Source organism: Anarhichas minor, unplaced genomic scaffold (assembly GCF_050575085.1).
Source record: "Anarhichas minor isolate MPS153535 unplaced genomic scaffold, ASM5057508v1 ptg000003l, whole genome shotgun sequence".
NCBI classification, from domain to species: domain Eukaryota; kingdom Metazoa; phylum Chordata; class Actinopteri; order Perciformes; family Anarhichadidae; genus Anarhichas; species Anarhichas minor.
In genome coordinates, this window is record NW_027466449.1 from 11,264,459 (window position 1) to 11,284,580 (window position 20,122).

At 44.7% G+C, this 20,122-nt stretch overlaps 1 protein-coding gene across 1 annotated transcript in view; it reads left to right on the forward strand.

The window, feature by feature from the left end:
* Window positions 1-20,122, forward strand: part of plxna2 (plexin A2) — a 147,705-nt gene that overhangs the window by 40,861 nt on the left and 86,722 nt on the right. The window contains exon 3 of the mRNA XM_076097667.1: window positions 6,616-6,750. Within this exon, the coding sequence (XP_075953782.1) occupies window positions 6,616-6,750 (135 nt within the window). The remainder of the gene's footprint in view (window positions 1-6,615; window positions 6,751-20,122) is intronic.

Genomic DNA, 20,122 nt, shown 5'->3' on the forward strand with positions numbered 1-20,122 from the left:
TCCATTTTGTTTCCCTCTCCCTTCTTCGCTCTGTCTCCGTCTTTCCTCGCGGCCCTCTCCTCCATCACCACAGAGAGGCCTCTCTGACCTCAGTCTGTCCGATGGGAAGTGACACGTGAAGCATATTGGCAAGCAGGCTAACATAAGCCTTATGGGAGCTTATATTGTACAACAAGAACAGGAACAAAAGAGACGGCGTGCTTGGGCTGTTGAGAGCCATCACGAATGCGCACAGCACATTTCTGCATGGCGCTCGCTACTGACACCAGAATTCTTCAGCCTGACACTGGTGATGGATTAGATGCGTTATCGAGGCGGAGAGCGGCTCCATGTTTTTTCCCGGTGCGCGGGGAAAGAAGGAGAGAGAGAGGGAGACACACACACACACACACACACAGGCAGCTGAATAGACATCCCACCTGAAGTAAAGAAATACAGTAGCACTCTGCGAAATTTCATGCTGAGTTTCCAGGACAGACACACGAATAGATAAAGATAGTGAGCCTGGTCGGTACACCGTGTTCTGCCAACTGTCAAATACAACCAGTTGATTTATATTTATGTTCGTGTGTGTGTGTATGTGTGTGTAAAAGAGAATGCCCATTTATGTTCCGTCATGAGCTGGGCACTTTTGTGTATTGTAGAGCTGCATGATATATCGTTTCAGCATCTACATTGCGATGTGCGCATGCGCAATAGTCGCATCACATCTCCTGTGAGCAAATAAACTCAAACATCAGGCTACTAGTTGTTTGCTGCTTGATAACCAAAGGAAAGCAGTTCTCATTTTCTCATTTTCCACGACTAGTCCAGTGTTTCCCATTAGTTACCTACAGGTAAGCCCGCCACAGTTTTATAATGAACCATATCTGTACTTACACTTCTCAACGGGTGGGGTCCGCGTCCTCCCCGGAGGATACAACTTGGTGGGTCAGAGACGGCAGGTTGTTGTGGGAGGATCCTCTCATGTGCTGGCTGTGCTTGCAGTGTCACCACCATTCATATCAATACAACCAATATGTTTAGGATTTTTCTAATATCATGCAGCCCTATAGTGTATAGTCAGGCATTCATGTGCCTCTATTCTCTTGTTAAACACAGGAAATAAGAAGGAATTTGTGTGCCTGGCTGGTGTCTGACTTCTGGTGTGTTGGTGATGTATTCCCCCCCCCCCCCTCCCCCTCCCCAGGGTGACTCATACTTCCAGTCCACTCACCCTGATGCAGCTCCAACTCATGCCCCAAAGGGACTGACTTCATCGTAGGCTGGCCATTATACATCCATCTCCAAAGGGGACTGATAATGAATCTGTCAGTGCACCTCATACCCTAGTGCCACCCATCTTTTATGGCGCCATGTAACATGCAGTAACCACACTCGCATACTATATGTGCAGATATACTGTGACACAGTGGTGGATGTTCACTTTGGAGCAAATGACAAATTTCAATAAGTATGTACAGCAAAATGTCTGTTTTTCCTCCTCAAAGTTGTGCTTGCAATGCAAAACGGATGTGGTGAGAGTGCCCTGCTGTCACAAAAGCTTTTCAAATCACAGATGCCTCCTGACAAGCTTCACTGGCTCTTAAAATACTGTCAGCAATCTGTCACCTGTCATCTGGCCCAAGGTACTGACCGATCTCAACATCCAATTCAAGACCATTTACTGAGGCTAAGATTGGTCCTATCAGACATATTGGATTTGATTGGATACGGTGTTATCATTCTCATTGTCAGATCCCTCTGGCTTGTGTCTTTTTCAATCAGCGTGACCCCACTTCACTACAAAGCTCCCATTTCCTCAGTGGAGTTGCCTCGGTGGTGAAGGGTTGTTGTATTTAGACAGAGTGACAAAGTGTGATGGTGGTGGTGTACTTTTGCAGAATCTAATCCAGTGTGTGGGATCAACCAGAAACTTCAACATCTAAAACTGTTGAACTGGATTAGCGTAGATGCAGGAGATAGCTGCCGAGTAGCCAAATGGGAGTTCAACTTTCACCCTCCACTCTCTCCCTCTTTCTTTCTTTGGGTACAATGTGTTACTGAGCTTTAGCCATGAAAGCATAATCTTCTTTAAATCAACCCCCAGTATACTATTTTGGTACGTGGTGTAGGTGGAGGACCTACAATTTGACTTAATCCTATCCTGGTACAAGGTGTTGGAGTGTGTTGCACACTGTGGCTTGGTGAAGGTACCCATGCGTGGGTTACAGTCTGCTCTGCCAGCTGAAAGTGTAGTAAAATAATATACACCCTCAGATGTGTCTGTGTGTGTGTGTGTGTGTGTGTGTGTGTGTGTCCTGTTTCAGAAACACTAACCTCCCTAAGGCTAAGGTAAGAAAATAGCATGTTTTGCCAAACTGAAAAGAAAGCAGCTCTCAGGTAATTGTCAGCAGCTGTGGCCATTAAGGGAGAAACATTCTTCAAAAATCGAGTGGCTAATGCTAAATAAACGCTTGGAGACAAGCTGTAAAACAGAGACCAAATCAGTATATCAGTTAATCACCCCCCACAGTTTTGCTTCTACAGTTGAATTCAAAGACTTATTTTTATATCTCAGTTGCTTCTCATACAGTAGGATTATACAGTTTGGAAAGGGATCATTTTGGTATTTTTCATATGTAGCATAACAGTGTCAATAGGGAGTTTGAGCTTTTTCCCTTTCCCTCTGTCTCTGAGCAGCAGCATCCACAATGCACTGCAAATACACATTTGATGCACTTTTACCGTGGATTTATTCAGCACTTTTCACTAAGCAAATTGCTTCACACAGACTCACACGGTCGGGAATCCTGTGTCTGGCACAGTGTTCAAAACCAGTGAGACCAAGGGAGAAAGGGAGAGCGAGAGAAAGAGGGAGAAGGGCAATTTGAATTGGAGTTTGGTCAATCTTCAAACGTTTTTGCAGGGTGCTTACATGGTCTGATCAAAAGCACCCCACTGGCACAGGCCCTCGTAGCCACAAGGGGAGGCCTCTGATGCCGCTGCCATGGCTTCCCTGCTGGCCAAAGCTTCCACCCGCTAATGCCTGACTAGGTGCTGCAACATTAAGTTTGTACATAGTAATACAAAAGTTCCTTTTTTCAAACCTGTTTTTTTTTTTGCAGGATGTGGCATCTTTGGAAAGCTGCCCCCTGTCTTGAGTTGGAAAATATTGGTATTTTATACATAATTTACTGTCACGAATATAACAGAAAGGTCTTAGAAATTTAGATTTCAACACCAAAATATTCAGTTTTCAGTTAGTTTCAATCTGCAACCACTACTAGATTCCACCAAATCCTATACACTGTTCCTACAATACTTGTCTGAGTTTTGAGTTATTATAACTGTAACAAAATATAATGCTATACACAAAAACAAACCCATTATAGCTTGTGCTTGCAATGCTACAGAATAAAGGTGGAACTTTGGCTAAACCAAAAGAAAAAGAGAAATGTGAAAGGTGATTTATTCCTTACATTTGTACTACAGCTAAGACAATGAAGTCCACAGTTATGTGAAAGTGGTTTGGATTTTGAAAAACTAAATATGGCAACTCTGCGTATGCTCCAGGATTTAAAGGAAGTCCTCCTACTCAGTGATGCCTAGGGACATTTATTTCTGTCCTCAGCTCTCCAGGCCTCTTTCATAATGGCTCTGTGCGTGTCTGTCTGGTTTTGTTTTTGTAAAGGATATCATAACCCACTTGTGAATATTGTGGATATCTCACATTCAGGACGGTACATTTTTTTTCTTTTCACAAATATTAACTACACAGGCCACGGTGCCCCTGGGGTACATGTAGAATGTTTTTCAACACTCTCATTCATCTTCACCTTTTCCCCCCTTTCCTCACTTTACTCAGTTGCAGCTCCCCGCCACTGGTGATAGAGACAGACCAGCTAATGGCTGTTGTGTTGAAATGGGGGACCGAGGATGGGTCTCTGGGGCACCCAGGATTTCTTTCAGTGGATGGATTCTCCTAAAATAGAGGCGCAGTGATATTGTCAGAAGGCCTTGAGGGTATGAATCCAACCTGTTAGCAGCCTCCTCACCCAGCCTGATAAATAATGCAGGGTGAAATGGGACAGACAGGGCACAGGTTTAAGTACCTGAGAGAGCGGACTAAAGACTGAAGTAAAGTGACGCTGAGGAAATGGATGTGTTGGGCCTGAGAGCTCAGGTGGTAGATTCTGTAGGCGAGTGGAATGGTAGCGTGGGAGTGAGTGAGGGAGCGTGGTAAAGAGATGGAGACAGAATTATTTTGGATTTTCCATTTACTTGCCCAAGGTTTTAATTTTCCTCTCTCTTTTTTTTTTGTGGTTGTCTCATTCGCCCACCCAGAGGTGAGCCTGCCCCTCAAGGTCCCTCATATCCAACCCACACACACATTTCTTCACTTCCTTACAATGCTGTGGGTGTGTGTTTGCATCTGCATATGTGTGTGTGAATGTAACAGAGTTTGCTAGATGTGTTGCTCCCATAGAAAAAAACAGCTTCTTAACGTAAAAAAGCAACTGGATGTGTGTTTGTGTGTACGCGATGGGAGAGTGTGAGGGCTTCTGGAGTGCTTGAGTATCGGTTCTGTTGATTCCATTTTCTCTGGTGGAACTACAAGCAGTTCAAGAAAATAAAAAAAAGATCCTGATAAAATGCATTTGCGGTTAAGTGATAACGACTAAGTTGAAATTCCACGAAGACCCACCCTACACTGCCTCTAATTGGCTCGTACTCATTGCCTTCTTTGCAAGACTTTCTTAAGGTTATTACTATTGAAGATGATGTGTGATGGGTGGTTGGTAGGGTTAAATAATTCAACTCAGATGAGGGTTGCAGCCTTCTTATAACGTGCTCTCATATATAACTACAATGTCCTGATTATGGCAGAAAAATGTTTTTTAAAAATGTTGCTATGCATGTTGCCTACATGGATGGAATGAAATCACAGATCCGTTGGAGATTAACAATTTGATGAGGCATCATTATTCAACTTAATGTTAACCTTAATGTTGATATGGCACGCTGATTAACAAGAACATTTTAAAATGGCACTTCATATATCAAAAAGGTTGCCGACCCCTGCTCTAGAAACAGCTGTGTGTGCGTGTGTGTGTGTGTGTGTGTGTGTGTGAGAGTGTGTGTGTTTCTGGCCAAATGTGAATTTAGAGGTCCCTGGACCGTTGTGAGAGACTGTGTGATAGCAATCTGATTCAGATGAACTGCAGGCGTGCAGGGGGAAGGTCTGGTTATCTTGTGATCCCTAGTGGCGGCCTGCTTGGACACATATCATAGCATTACACACTGCTCCTACGGGTGCACACATATAAATGCACGACACCCACACAGAAACAACAGTGAACAGAGCAGCGCAGGTCTGGCCGTGTGCCGTCGACATGCTTTATGGATGAACATATTTGCTGAGGTCTCCCTTCACACTGCAGTGTCAGTAACCAGATGAAGACTTGCAAGGCCCCCACATCCTGCCTTTCTCCTCCTACATATGGTTTTCCCATATGTCTTCTTTTCCATGTTTGGTTTAGCCTGCCAAGGTCAGACGCAGGTCAGCCGTGGAAGGCTCAACCACTTTTGAGCTCTGCCCCTCAAATGTGCCGCCTGCTGTCGTGTACTGAGATAACCCTCAAGCTTTGAAGGCAAAGCTCCAGGGGCTTTGTGTGAACTTACATCACGTTTCTCCTACTTTACCATGGAGCAGTTTGACACACATACATGCACAAAGGCCTGTGCATGTGTATGTGTGTGCGTGCACATTTGCTCACGTACCCTCCCGCCCTCCCAGTTGATCTTCTTTTGACAGACATATGACCTTGACTTTCCCCTCTGTGATGTTTTATAGAGTGTCTAGCTGCTATTTGGTGCTGTCAGTATCTGAATAGATAGATGAATGTTTGGGTGGAGGGTAGCAGGCGGGGATGGACAGATGATAAAGCCATCAGCTTTCTCGAGTGGAGGCGGCCCTAGTGACATGTGACATCACAGAGACATATCTCACGCCCATCATCACGAAACCCACGCTGCCCCTCAAGATTTACTGGCCTGGTTATATATTTGTCCAACAAGCATCTGGTGAATAAAGAAGAAACAGGGCCCGTTTAGGTCAGGAGGGTCATGCTCCTCCAAAAAGCCATTAGAAAGCTTTTCCACTGTTTTTGAAGTTAGGTGGTCTTCGCCTCTTCAAGGCTTTACTGAGGGAATACATCACTCATCGGGAGAAAGGGGAAAGGAAAACAGAGCTCAGGTTTCACAAAGGTCTAAAAATATTAGCTCATAATTCCTAACAGTTGTTGTAACCCCATCCTATATGGAATCTCAAGGGGCTGACATTTACCTCATACCATGAAATACAAAGTTAAAAAGAAAGTATTTGAATGTCAGTTAATTATATCTCTGCCATTTTTAATTATTCACTCTTTCACTATCCAAACAGCCCTCATGGAGTATTTCCACCTACTCCAATCTCCAACTCGCTAAATGATAATAATAGATTGTTTTGCAAATATTATTTGACCCAACGTCTGACATCCATTTCAATCATTCTTCTTCTGTTTTCCCGCTCCTGCTGTCATGCTGGTATAAATAGCAATCATGGACCTGTTTCCGTTCTGTTTTTCTCAGATTCGTGTCGACGGGCCGCCTCACGGTGGTGTCCAGTATGAGACGATATCGGTCATCAAGGACGGCAGCCTTGTCCTGCGAGATATGGCTTTCTCCCTCGACCGCAACTACCTCTACGTCATGTCTGAGAGACAGGTAGGTGTTGGAAAAGACGCATGCATGCAAACCTCTGTTCGCTAAGTGCCCTCTTGCAGGAGAATGGAGGGTTTATGTGTGTCTCTCTGTGTGTATATGTGTGTATATATAGATATGTTTAAATGTCAGGAAAAGTGTGTGAATGTGTGTGTGCTTCAGCAGGGCCCTAAGATGGCCCACCTCTCAGCATCATGAACATCACCACCCTCTGTTAGCTATAAATAACCTGGGTGGCACAGCGGGGGACATTATGACAGCGTTTGATAATGAAGGGGAACAATGAGGGCAGGGAGAAAGAAAGAAACAAAAAGACAAGGTAGAGAGAGAGAGAGAGAGAGAGAGATGAAGGGCACTTGCCGGCTGGCTCGCTGAGGCAGAGTATGAAAGGAAGAGTGATGAGGGAAAGCGGGACAGCTGGAGTAGTGTATGACTTAGAGTAAAGAGAGACACTAAGCAAAAAAAAGAGACAGAGTGCAAGGTCATCCTATCACACTTCTAATGAAGTGACACAGCATTGCGGGGCGGGTGGGAAGCAGCCGATAGCCATCAATGCAGCTGACATACTAAGTAGGCAAAAGGCGAGGGCAGGCGAGGATGGAGGGGGACACAAGGACAGAGTAGGGGCGAGGAAGGGAAGAAAAAAGGTGAACAGAGGAGGAGAAGTGATGGGAGGAGAGGAGAGGAGGAGCAGCTGCAGGGGAGCGTGGCAGCGCAGCAGCCCAAGAGACAGACGACGTGCGAGGCTGTCAGTGTGAGGTGATAGATTGCAGTCCTCTCTCCTTATCTCTGCTTTTAACACACTCAACAACTAGCTGGCTCGAGTTTACAGGTTAGGATCCGCGGTGGTCGGATGTGGTGTGAAGGAGTTATTTAGGCAATGGTGTCGATTGCTAAGAGAGGAGCAAACAGGTTCATGATAATCAACAGTTTTTTCCCCCTTAGTATCTGTGACTAACACATAGCTGTGCTGTGTGTGATTTTTATATATTTTTTTCAAACAATTTGCAAGATTTAGTCAGAAACTTTCCTGCTGTGAGAATAAAAATATAACAATGTCAAATGCAATCACATCACCAGTAATAGCTCCATACTTCAACAGGCTATCAGGCTCCGGCTGAGATCATTAGTAGGACGGATATCTGAACAAGTGGTGGTCCAAATTATTTAAAATATTAAATCTCTTGTTTCTTAACATTTATACAGTCGTCAAATCCGCTACGTCCACGCACAAACACAATACATGCGCAAGTATCTTACAGCGAGATGATGACTCTGCAGCCAGGCGTGACAGATTCCACAAATAAAGACGAGTTTGTATCGAGTCTAAAGTCGGTTTCCCATATTTACTAAATCCTTTATTCCCACTTATTCCGCAGATGAAACAAGCTTTTGATGTTGAGCTCATAACTGCTAGTCATCTGACTGAGAAGCGATGTTGGCAAATATTATTAGTATTCAGCACATAGACTCCTCTGTCTTGCTCTCCGGGGGTTGGGGAGGATCGAAGCGGACAGACACACACACACACACACACACACACACACACACACACACACACACACTGAAATGCTCTCAACTACTTTGGGGATGTTGCCTTGCATGTTCAAGGATACAACTCGATAGTCATTCGGATTGGGATTTTGTGTGGCCACACTTTTTTTCAGAAATTGGGCAAATTCAACAGAACTATATATTTTTTGATATATACGTATATATATATTTGTCTAGATGTAACCGCACATAATGCATAATATTATGTGTATTCAGTCTGACATAACCTCTTTCTACTCTGGGGTGAATTAAGAATATATAGTATTGGAACCAGATTGTATTTTTCAAGAAAGCAAAATCTACTTTAAAAGAAAACACACACAGAAGCCACCTTCAAACCAACCCCTTTGCACTAGCTGTCAGTGACCTTTATCTCATGGTTAGCCTAAATGTCCCCTCGAGCTACACTTGAAGTCAGACGCACATGACATCACGAGATCCGTCTCGTCTGAGCTCCGCTTGTTCCCATGTGCCTGGTTGATGCCGTCTGAGGCCGAGCGCATGGTGATGGGAGACGGTAAGAACAAAGGGAGGGATGATATCAAACAGAAAGCGGGGCAGATTTGGCTCCGGTTGCATTTCCGACTCTGAATAACAAAGAGGCCCTCTGTGTTTGGCACAGTGGGAAAGAGAGGATACAGAGAGACCAAGAGAGAGACAGACATTGAATAAGAGTGAGGGGGAGAGAGAGAGAGAGAGAGAGAGAGAGGGAGAAATTGGGAGAGCGAGAGTAATATTTGCTCAGCGAGGCCATGCTCCACAATCTGGGCTCGCGCTCTCTCCAGTCCTCACACCTGTCTGTGTGTGTTGTGGCGAAGCTGGGAGTCGTGGGATGTGCGAGGCCTTTTGTAAACACAAACATGCAGACAGGCACCCACAGGGACACACACACACAAAGCACATGCTCCCTCTGATTTCATTTGCATATGGCCCGACACAATGCACTGGCTCTTGCAATCACATGTACACGCGCACAAAAAAGAAAACTATAATTACAGACACATGCGAGCACCAGTCTCCCATTCAGTATTCAAATGGAATCTCCGTTAGGCTTTCGGAGGCTTTTCATCTCGCCTTATTCTCTCACCCGCAATATATATATATATATATATATATATATATATATATGTTACACCTACTGCATATATATAGATATTCTTTCACGCTCTTACACATTCCCTGCTTACTCTTTCAGTGCTCTCTCTCTCGCTCATTCTCATTTGTTTCTTTCTCACACGCCCACACCAGACAGCGATCATTCACTCCTCCCTAACATATTTAATAGCTCCCTGTTTCACATTCGGTCCATGGTTGCTGCCATGTTACACTGTGCTTTTGTTTTGTAGATATAATGACAATAGCATCAACCATATTAATGATGTGGTGAGATTGACCCAATGTGAGGCAGCGCAGTGGAACTGATGAAAAGACCTGGCTCACTGACTTTCTCTTCTACCGGAGCAGTATGAATGTTTGTGTGTGTGTGTGTGTTTGTGTGTGTGTGTGTGTGCGCGCCTTCCTGTAGGTCGCTGTATTATTACTCACAGTCCTGAAATGCGTTCAGTCCTCAGTCCTGAAAAACATGCTCGTCACCTTCATAGGACTCACACTTAGGGCTCTGTGTCTTCCAGCTCTCCTTGTGCATCCTGTGATTCTGCACATCCATTGTATGGATTTCTGCCAGACCACATGTTTGAGTCATGTTGCCTGTGTCTGTGTGTGACTGCTTCTATATTTAGACCAATAACCCAGCGATTTTGGTGCTTTGCTGGCAAGCGACGCCGGCGGCAAACGCAGTGATGGAGAGAAAAAGGTCGTAGCTGTTTTGGGAGATTCAGCTGAGCTGCCTCCTCGACTTTTTCCCCCGCTCCTCTTCTACTGTCTTTTCCTCTTTTGTCTGCGTCAAATGAAATGCCTCCTGAAATGTCTTACATTCTTGAAACCACCTCTCTGCAGTTAATATTGCATCAAAAGCTGTGGATTTCAAAATGAATACCACACCTTCCACTGCTGTACCAAAGCATGCATGGCTACGTGCTACATATGTTTTACGTGGTAAAGCACAGGGGGCTTTAACCTTTATCTGTAAGCCCTACTTTACATACAACCAGAGACACCGTGCCTACAGCAATACTCCAAAGCCATAACAATTCCAGTAGAGGCTCTAATCAAACAGGTAGAAAGAGTATCCATGTGTGAATGGCAGCTGGAGCAGAGCTAAACCACTGGTGCTTTTGCCAGCTCATGCAAATTCAGTGAGTGTTTGGCCTGCCTTCGTCCCCACCAACTGGAGAGCCCGTGTCTTTCTCTTTGTCTCTCATTCATTAACCACCACTCCTTTTTTTTCCCTCTCTTTCTCATGTTTCTTTTAAGATGTGTATCCCTGAGAATGCAAAGGCCTCACCTGTTTCTTTTACCTCCGTGATCAGTCCCGTATTTGTGTGTGTCTGTGTGTGCTGTACTGCATTTTGGGAGCCCTTGTACAGATATACAGTACAAGCATGCCGGACACTGTGGCCCGCATGAGGCCTTTAGCAGCATTTACTCTCTTTGTTGTCGGTTTATCGACACAATGCAGCGCACTGGGGTAAATGACGACAACTACCCCAGTTCTGAAGGAGGTCTTTTGGGGACTGGATTATCAACATTTTTTATGAGGCCTTTTCATCCCCTTTGTGGGTGTATTGTGCTGTTATGGCCGCTGGCACCCAGCAGTAGGGAGAGCACTCATCACACACGGTTGAGAATCAGTGACTGCATTATGTCGGTTGCTTTGGTCAGCAGCCAGTACGCAGAGCCCAGGCTATAATGTATTATTCATGGTAAACAATCAAGATTTAACATCTGAAAGGGTTTTGAAGTGATACCTGTGGCGTGGCCTTAGTGCTGCCTGAAAAGGTTTTTGAAAACACCTTAATAAAGAAAAGGAAAAAAACACACAAAAAAACACACACACACAAATGTGATGGTTACGTTTTCATCATGTCTTAATTCAAACTAAAGAAAAGAGGCAGGTGTTGACTTTGTAATTGAGCTGAATGGTTTCCGTAGTGTTTTATGGCTGTGGCACACAAGAGTAGATAATAGACCTTAAACACACTGGATAGTGTTCCCTGTGAAATAGCGGCCGTCTAATTGCCAGCTCTTTATAAGGATAAGTGTGAAATTCTTGCTAGCATGACCAACTGAGGGATACTGAGCTGGCTTGTAAAACAGACTCGTCTTTCATGGACAGACACACAGTCCTCCCCCTATAGAGGCGTTCAGCCATGTGCTGCTGTCACTCTCCAATACACCCTTGGCTCTTTAGCAAACATTAAACCCCCTCAGCTTCCAATCCTCGTACGCCATCCTTCCTCCCTTACCCAGCTCCATGTATGGAACGGCAACATTACAGCTCACAGATTATCAGAGAAGAAAAGAAGTCTTCTTTTTTTCAAGCCTGGCAATTTCTTCCAGGTGCTCAGCTGTGAAATTTGAAATCCATGCATGGATTCTTTCTTACTTTTTAACCATTTTTTTTTGTATGAGGCCTCTCTTCCACCTGTTCTTCCTCCAAGAACCCCCTACCTCCTTTCCCCGAGAGTTTGTGTGGTTCTACTCCCTCCTTATCCCCCAGAACCTTTGTTTGGATGCTGTGGTTAGATTAGGAGGAAATGGGTTCAGTGGTTATCAAGACGGGAGGAAATGGGATTCATTCACACCTCATCCAGGCTTGGATTAGCTGACATTCTACTGGCTCATCATTATGCAGGACTTTGGTGTGTATGACATGCTGATTTTATGTGTTAATGGCCATGGAACGCATGATGGCTTGCAGCCAGGCCTTCCGCTGTGCACTGTAGGTGCCGCAGCTTGTGCAGACTTTTAAAAAAGCGACTAGCAGCAGTGTTGGTGTAGAGCCTTTTGTTTCCCGGGTTTACTGTTTACACTGTCCGCAACAAGCAGATTGGACTGGCTCATCTCCAGACCACTCATTCAGAGACCGAAGAATGTGTGCATGTTGTGTGTTTTTCCTAAAAGCCCAATTCTTATTTTAACCAGAGCTTAGTAGAAGACGCTTACTTTCTTATCTCAAAGAAGAGGAACAATAATATGTTGGGGAGGGAAGCATCCTGGCAAAGGTTCAGGTCGAAATAATGGACACAACAGTAGGGCAAACAAAGTCAAAATGGCACGGGGACAAAAGATTAGCGCTTTGTGTCTACTTCTTCTGAGCCCCTCCTTCCTTTGCACTGCTCAGTTAGTTTGCAGTCAGGGCTGAGTAGCGCAGGGGTTTCCGGCGACGACCACAACCTCAACAAGTGTTGCCTTGCTGTCCCTTGACCCTGTGTCGGCCTCGGGGCAGGCTGTTTAGCTTGCAGCTGCCAGAGAGTGAACAAGACGAGGGGTTTGACCGTTGACCTTTACCTCTGCGTTTCCTACCAATCTGTCCTTCAGTGACAAAGAGTCCCAATAACTCGACAACCCACCATTACAGGGCAGAAGACAATCAAGAGGCAGCTTTCAAGATGTAGGAGCATTGTGCAGAATTCAGTTTGCACTCTCTTCTCAATCCTTCCCACAATCCCATTGAGGTCCAAAAACTGGAATGCGACATTACTTTCTCTCTTACCCCTGAATGTGAAATGCTTTTCTGCATTTCACAGGGTTTAAGAGATGTCTTTAATCTTGTAAGTTCCCTGAATTTTCCCAAATTCCCCTGTTGAATCGGTGGTTGGGTTTTAAACCACATATATTGGAGTTAAGAAAGATATATTGTACCCTACACAGGCCTTTATTCAGGCCTTCAATTGAGGTCAAATGAGGTGTTATATGGTACAACATACATGGTTACCTGGCATATATGACACTGCCATATATGCCAGGTAACCATAAAGTCTACACCAGTGTTTATATGAGAGGAGTGACTTGAACAAAGGTTCTCCGTCATGCATGAGGAAACTGTGATGTGCCGACATATGGACCACACATCTGCATCCCATTCCTCCCTCATCAAGGCTGATCAAGAGAGAGGAACCGTGGCCACAGCTTACTAGCATCTGTTTTTCGACAGACCTCAACAACAGACAAACATCGCCAGGACAGCCCGCTATCAGTCAGACAGCAGACACTGGCCTTGATAGATTGGCTGTCATGTTTTATCTGGGATGTAAGCACGACGGCTGGGTCAGTTTGGCAACAGTATGGGGTGAGGGCCAGCAAATCAATCGCATGGCCGCTTCCTTACCCAGGTGTTCAGCAGTTGGAGGGGGGGGGGGGGGGGGGGGGGGTGGAGGAGCTGCAGCTAGGAACCTTGGGCTTAGATTCTTCGCTGCTTCCCTGACAGCTTCACTTGATATTGACACTTGGACAAATTAGGATAAATTCTCCTGTCAATACACACATCCAATGTTATTGATGATGCCGTTTAGCTTTTCATTCTGAAGAAACCACTTTCATCGCTGACCCACTTGTCAAGCTCCCTTTATCTTGAGCTTATGTGCGTGTGTGCACATATTTGTATAGTTAGAGTTTGCGTCTTGTGCAGTTTAAAGTGAATATACTAGTCCGACCGCACATTGCTATTACTTTGTGGTAGCTTACTTTGAGTATATGTTTTTAGTGCTGTTAGTTTTGTTCTCTCACTCCCAGAGCGTCAAGTTGTGTTCATTCTATATTTCATGTCATTCTATATTTTTGGAAATTTAAGGATTGTATTCTCCCTCTGTGTCCATTCTCCCTCTACAATCATTTTAATGTCTGCCTATAAGTGGTTTGTTTTTCAGTCATGTGAATTTGTATCATGTGACTTTGCAGCTGTTGAATGAAAGATTCCCTTCTCAAATGATATGGTCTCTTTATGGGAGTTGAATTACGTGCATCTTGCATGTGCCTCATTTCCTGCCTCAACCAGACGTGTTGGAAGGTTTATGTGGATGCATGTTGACATACACGCTCCATGTGTTTGGTTTATTGTTTGGACATTTTATCTGTTAATGTGCGGTCTCTCAGCATTTTGAGGTCAGGGGTTGTGGGAAGTTCAAGGGTTCACTGACTCTGTTCACTAAACCTAAAAGGTCAGTTAGAGAAGCCCCTTCATTAAATCATGTTTTAATGGCTTCCATCTGCAGGACCACTGTTAGTAAGCTTTTTCTTTCTCATGATGACCAATATATGAGTATCCTTACCCCTTTCGGCTACGTTCTAGCCATGTTTTACATGTCTGAATGTTGAGCCCTCTTTTCTTCCTCTGTGCTTGCCCACCTAACAAAGGCACCTCATTTGCATGAGTCTCTGAGCAGGCATTGTTAATTGACTTAAGCCAGGATTAGTGTTAATCAGGTTTTGTACCCTGGAACCATTGGCCAATCCTAACCTCATTATTTGATAGCAACACACGTCCTGTCAGCCCCCATCAAGCTGTTAATTAATAGAAGCCTGGGCACCCAGGTCCCAGCGTGAACGCCCTCTTACCTCCCATTTCCCTATCCGTCCATCCATCCATCCCCCCTCTCCCCCTCTCCCACCTTCACACCTAAGTCCCCTGCTATATCAGCAAAGGTCAACACAAGCTAACGCACTGTACAAGCTGTGAATTTGTGTAGCCGCGTGGAGCTCGACATCAACAAATAGACTCCATAGTGTCAAGTCGAGTATGAATGGATTTGAAGACCCACATGAGGGTTTGTTTGTGTCTGGATTTGCCTCCATGTGTGTGTCTGCAAACCCCTCAATACCACCTTAAAACTCCCGGCTGTCTCCTCTCACCCCAACCCTCCCCTCCATCTCTCCCACAGGAGTCTCTCACTGGCCCCCTGACATAATATGAGATAATGAGGAAAAGGATACATGATCCTTAGACTCTCTGACACCTCTGCTTCTGTATGTCTGCAGTCTCCCAGAGTTTGCCATTATCCAGCTGACCCACAAACGTAGCCCCTGGAAAAAAAGATCTCATTTTTACATGCAGTCTGCACTTTTGCTACATGGTGGAACCATGCAGAATTCATGCGAGATTCTGCACAGAATAAATAAAACTAATTGCACATTTTTAGAAATGAGCTGACATAGACAGATAGACAGACGGACAGATGTGGTCACTGTTAGGCAGACAATCATCCCTCTAAGCACCTTGAGAAGCAAACCTGTCCGCAAATTTGTCCGCTTCATATTGCGTTGCTGTGTTTAAATACTGAATTCAAAGCAACTTCCCTATTACTTTTCTTTCCTTGCTTCATATTATGGGAATAAAATCAACATTGAGAAGGATTAGTGATGATGATTGATTAGTTGTTCCGTCTTATCTTCTATTGCTCCGAAATAAAGCAAAAGTATTTTCTTATCCCATTAATCAAAGGTTAATCAAGTAAAATACTTGATTACTAAAATAATCCAAAGCTGCAGCCCTAGTTCACATCTGTGTGTCGTACATGTGTTTGCGTCCTCACTTTGCCACTTTGTGAATGTGAGCCAAAGTAGCAGTCCAGGAGCCATCCTGCCAGAATAATCAGCTCTGTAATTAAGAGCTGTGAGTATGTCAACTGCTGTCATATACCCCCTTCTCTCTTTCTGTCTCTTTCACTCTCACTGTCTGTCTGCCTCTATAATGACACTGCATTTGTCTCTTTCCTCCCTGTGCCTATGCAGAATGCTCATGACATTTATTGTGAAACTAATGGCGGTGCTTCAGTCCTCCTAATTGTAGGCTTTAATTGCAATAATTATTTACAAGCCTAATTAGAGCCTAGAGAGTGTCAGGGAGAAACACGAGTGCTGGTTGAAGGAATCACGATGGGTTTGTCAGGAGCCGGGAGAACGGTACGAAGTGAATGGAGTGGCAATGTTTGGTCTATAATTGGGGGAGGCCACGTCTTCAAGACTCCCTGCCTCTGTCACTCCTGCTTTCGCTGTCTCTTTTAGCTTCTGTCGGTCGCCTTCCTCCTTAGCGCTGAGATGGGGCTGCAATCACCGAGTGAAGTGCGGTGTAGTCGGTTTTGAAGCTGAGCCCAGACACCAGCCGAAAGCAGCAGGCTCGGTCCCCGGCACTGTGGTAAAGGTGTTTATGTATGAGGTCTCAGGCTGACTCTGTAGACTGATCTTTCCTGTTTGAGAGGGGCTGACAGCTCACTTCACTTCACCACCAGCTGCCTTCTAAACGGGTGAATATGTGTTTGTGTATGTGCACACGCGTACATCTTACGTGCATTTGTCCCCGGGTACATTTGTTGCTGTGTGTGTCATAACCTGGGCCTTGGTTCATTTGCTGCGGTTTGGCAGACCCTCAGGAGGTCTTTTCTGCCTGTATGTTTGTGTGTTTTGTCGTGTGATGCGGTCATGCTGCCAAGCCTGCAATATGCTCTTTGTCTGTCCCTAGTCTTAGCAAACAGGCCACAGCAGGAGAGCTGCTGGTTTTGATGGGCTTCACATGGCTGCTCAACCTCTTTGTCTTCTTCTTCTTCTTCTTTCTCTCTCTCTCTCTCTGTTTGCTGGGGTTTGTGCAACACATTCCCTGATTTTCATCACTTCTTTCCCCCCCCCTTTCGTTTCTCTTCTATCCCCTTTCTTCTCTCATGTCAGAGCAACGTCCGATGGGAGGACTCAATCCCACAATGCCATTCTCCTCTCCCCTGCGGCTCACTTTGACAAAGCTGTCAGCCTGAGCCCTAGTGATGGATGTAGTATTGTACAGTGCGTGTGTCTGTGTGTTAGTTACTGCATATTTGAATGTGTTATTTGATGTCGAGTCTGGTATCTTATTTTTGAATCTTGCTGGGCAGAAGAATGATCTTGTTGATGTTTTACATCACAGTTTGTACATTGCAGACATTATATGGGCCCGCGTCTGTGTTTTTGGTAAGAAGTAAAGGATTTGGTAAAGAGTACTGTACATGACACATATTACAGAAAGTCCTTGCTGCCACTTTAAGATGGTGGGCAAAGCTGTACTCACACTCACAGGCAAACATTTAACTATGTCTGCTTGTACAGATTCAGACACACATTCAGCTAAAGGAAGAAGATGAATGTGCAAGGATGCAATATATGAGGAAAAATATTAGAAAGAGCACAGGCTAGATAAGGCCAGTGATTTAAACAGTGCATCTGCCGACAGCCTGTTGAAATATTACCCTTCTTGCCAACTTGTAAATCGGATATTTGGAGCCAGAAGGATCACATGGCAGTAATAGATAGGGCCACAGAGTGACGGATGGGGCTGTGCGAGGGATTTTGGATGGAGAAAACTATAGACAACAGATTTGTGGTGGACAAATACCGTTACCTACACTCTGAATGGAGGCAGCATCCAGAGCTGTTTAAAGTTCACATGTGGAACGGAAAAAAAAAAAAACCCACTGTGTGTCTCAGAGGCAAAACGCTTATTTATTTCACACCAAAAAGCAAGTGGGGAGCGGTTAATTTGGCTGCACAGAAGCAGCTGTCGGAGAGTCATGGGATGAGAGGGAGAAAGAGACAGAGGGTGGAGGGAGAGGAGAGACGACGAAGAGAGTGAGACACAAAGGCAGTTTGGGCTCATTATGTTGATTTTTTTTTTTCCTCTTCTGCCAAACAAAAACACCCAGACACTCTTACACACACCACCGGAGATCAGTCACTGCTTTCTCTCTCCTTCTCACCCCGCAGAGTTTCTTTAAAGGCAAATCTAATAATTTTCTCTCCACTGCAGGAGCGTGTTTCTTCATAACCTCTGTCTCTATATATTACTTATGGAATCAAATTGGATTAAATCATATAGGCTGTATTATAGGATCTGAGGAGGTCCTTCAGCCTCAGTACTTGTAGACTCTCATTAACGTATCACGACTGAAGTCCAGGTGAGGAGTATTTCACGCAAGATACAAACCTGCACACGGCACAGATGTGCATATATGCATGCATGCATTCTTGCAAGCATGCTCTCTCACACACACACACACACACGTATTGTACAAATACACAACCAGTTTGGGATTAGATGAAGTGTCCCTCACCACCTGAGCCTAGTTATCAATGCCCATCCCCCCTATCTGCCTCTCTTTCATTCATCCAGGCAAAAACACACACCAACACACACGCTTATGCAAAAGAAACAGTCCTTAGAGCAGCAGGGTGTAACCAAACCCTTCATTTGTATGTACATCATGTACACTGGCAGAGACGCTGAGACAAAGAGAACAAACATCCTCACATGCATGCACACACACACACACACACACACACACTGTTGCATGCACACACAAAAAAAACGTCCATGCTCCCGACATGCACTGTGGAGTCCCTCTGTGGATCAGAATTCATTTCTTTCTGCCTTCCCCTCTAAATCAATACCCCCGTTGGTCAACAGACATCCATAAGTGTGCCAGGGAGGCTTCCTAGCCTTCACACCCTCCCCAAACACACACACACACACACACACACACACACGCTCACGCTCATGCCTGTTGATGTGTGATGGCCTCTGCTGCTTCCTTATTAACTCCTCACATGCTGACTGAAGCGTACACCTCATTACTGGCTGCATTGACAGTCTGGGATCCCGCTGAGAGACACACAGACATGTTGGACTATAAGACAGACAGGCTAGAGATACATAGAGAGACAAAGAGGTACAGTGAAGTGACAGACAACAATAATGTCACGTAGACAGGTGGGTAGAGAAATGGGTTCAGACAGGTAGATTGACAGCCAAGAAAATCAGTCAAAAAAGGCGAAATTGAATGCACACAGAAAAGCAAAGACACAAGTAAACATAATAATGAGTGAGACAGGTATATAGACAGACATTGTGACTTTGACTACTATAGGTATGGACTGGCCTTGAGATATGGAGTGACAGCTACGGCAGGCGTTAAGTGTAAGAGTAACTAAAAGTAACAGCTTGTTAATGTAGTCTCTAAGTATCACTCATAGAAACAAACTCACTTATGTGAAGTTCGCTACATATGCATTTATTTCCCTCAACTGAAGGTTAAGCACACTTGAACTCCATTCTGTCACTAGATTTTCCAACTCACTGCTTATGTTAATGAGTCATATTAGGCCTTGAAGTGGCTACCTTTCTGAGACCCTATACTAAAGCTGTGTATAGAGTGATGCAGGGATAATGTGTTGTTTTTTTGGCCAACCCCAGAAATTAGCTTCGGACTGGTTCCCTTGCTGGGCTTTTCCATTGGATTTTGGATTATTGCAGTAAATAAACTCTGTGGCAAACACAGGCTTATGATACTTGCACGTTTTGTTCAGCCAGATAATCTTCACAAATGAACACCGCTTCTATGATTTTTGAAGCTTCAAACACCTACACAACGGAATGAAAGTACGGAATTACAGTTTTAAGAAGAGCAGCATCAGTTGAGTTGACTTAAGATATTAAAAAAAAAAAGGTTCAATCTATTTCAAGCATAATAAACCAGACTGTGTCATCACGGTATTTTAGTGTGTCAATTTTGTATAGCTGTCTTCGCATACTGTATGAGTGCACACACTCACACGTACACATCTACAAACACTTTCACAGCTCCCTGTTTCCATCTCTTAAATGTCAGTGTGGGCCTTTAAACCGGTTGCCAGTGAGCAAGCAGGGTAGAAGGGGGCTGAGAGCTCAAAGTGGTCAGGCAGCATGGATGTAATTCCCTCCCTTTAGCCTCCTGACTGTATTACTGAGCAAAGAGGCCACCTCGACCGGAAACCTGCAAAGGGGAGCAAACACACGGGAGCACAGAAGATTGGGTTCGGGGGGGGGGGGGGGGGGGGAGATGAGAAAAAGCCAGAGAAAGATCCATAGACTTTCGCATCCCATCACCAGTATCCATCTTAACATCTTTTACAACAGGGTGGAAAG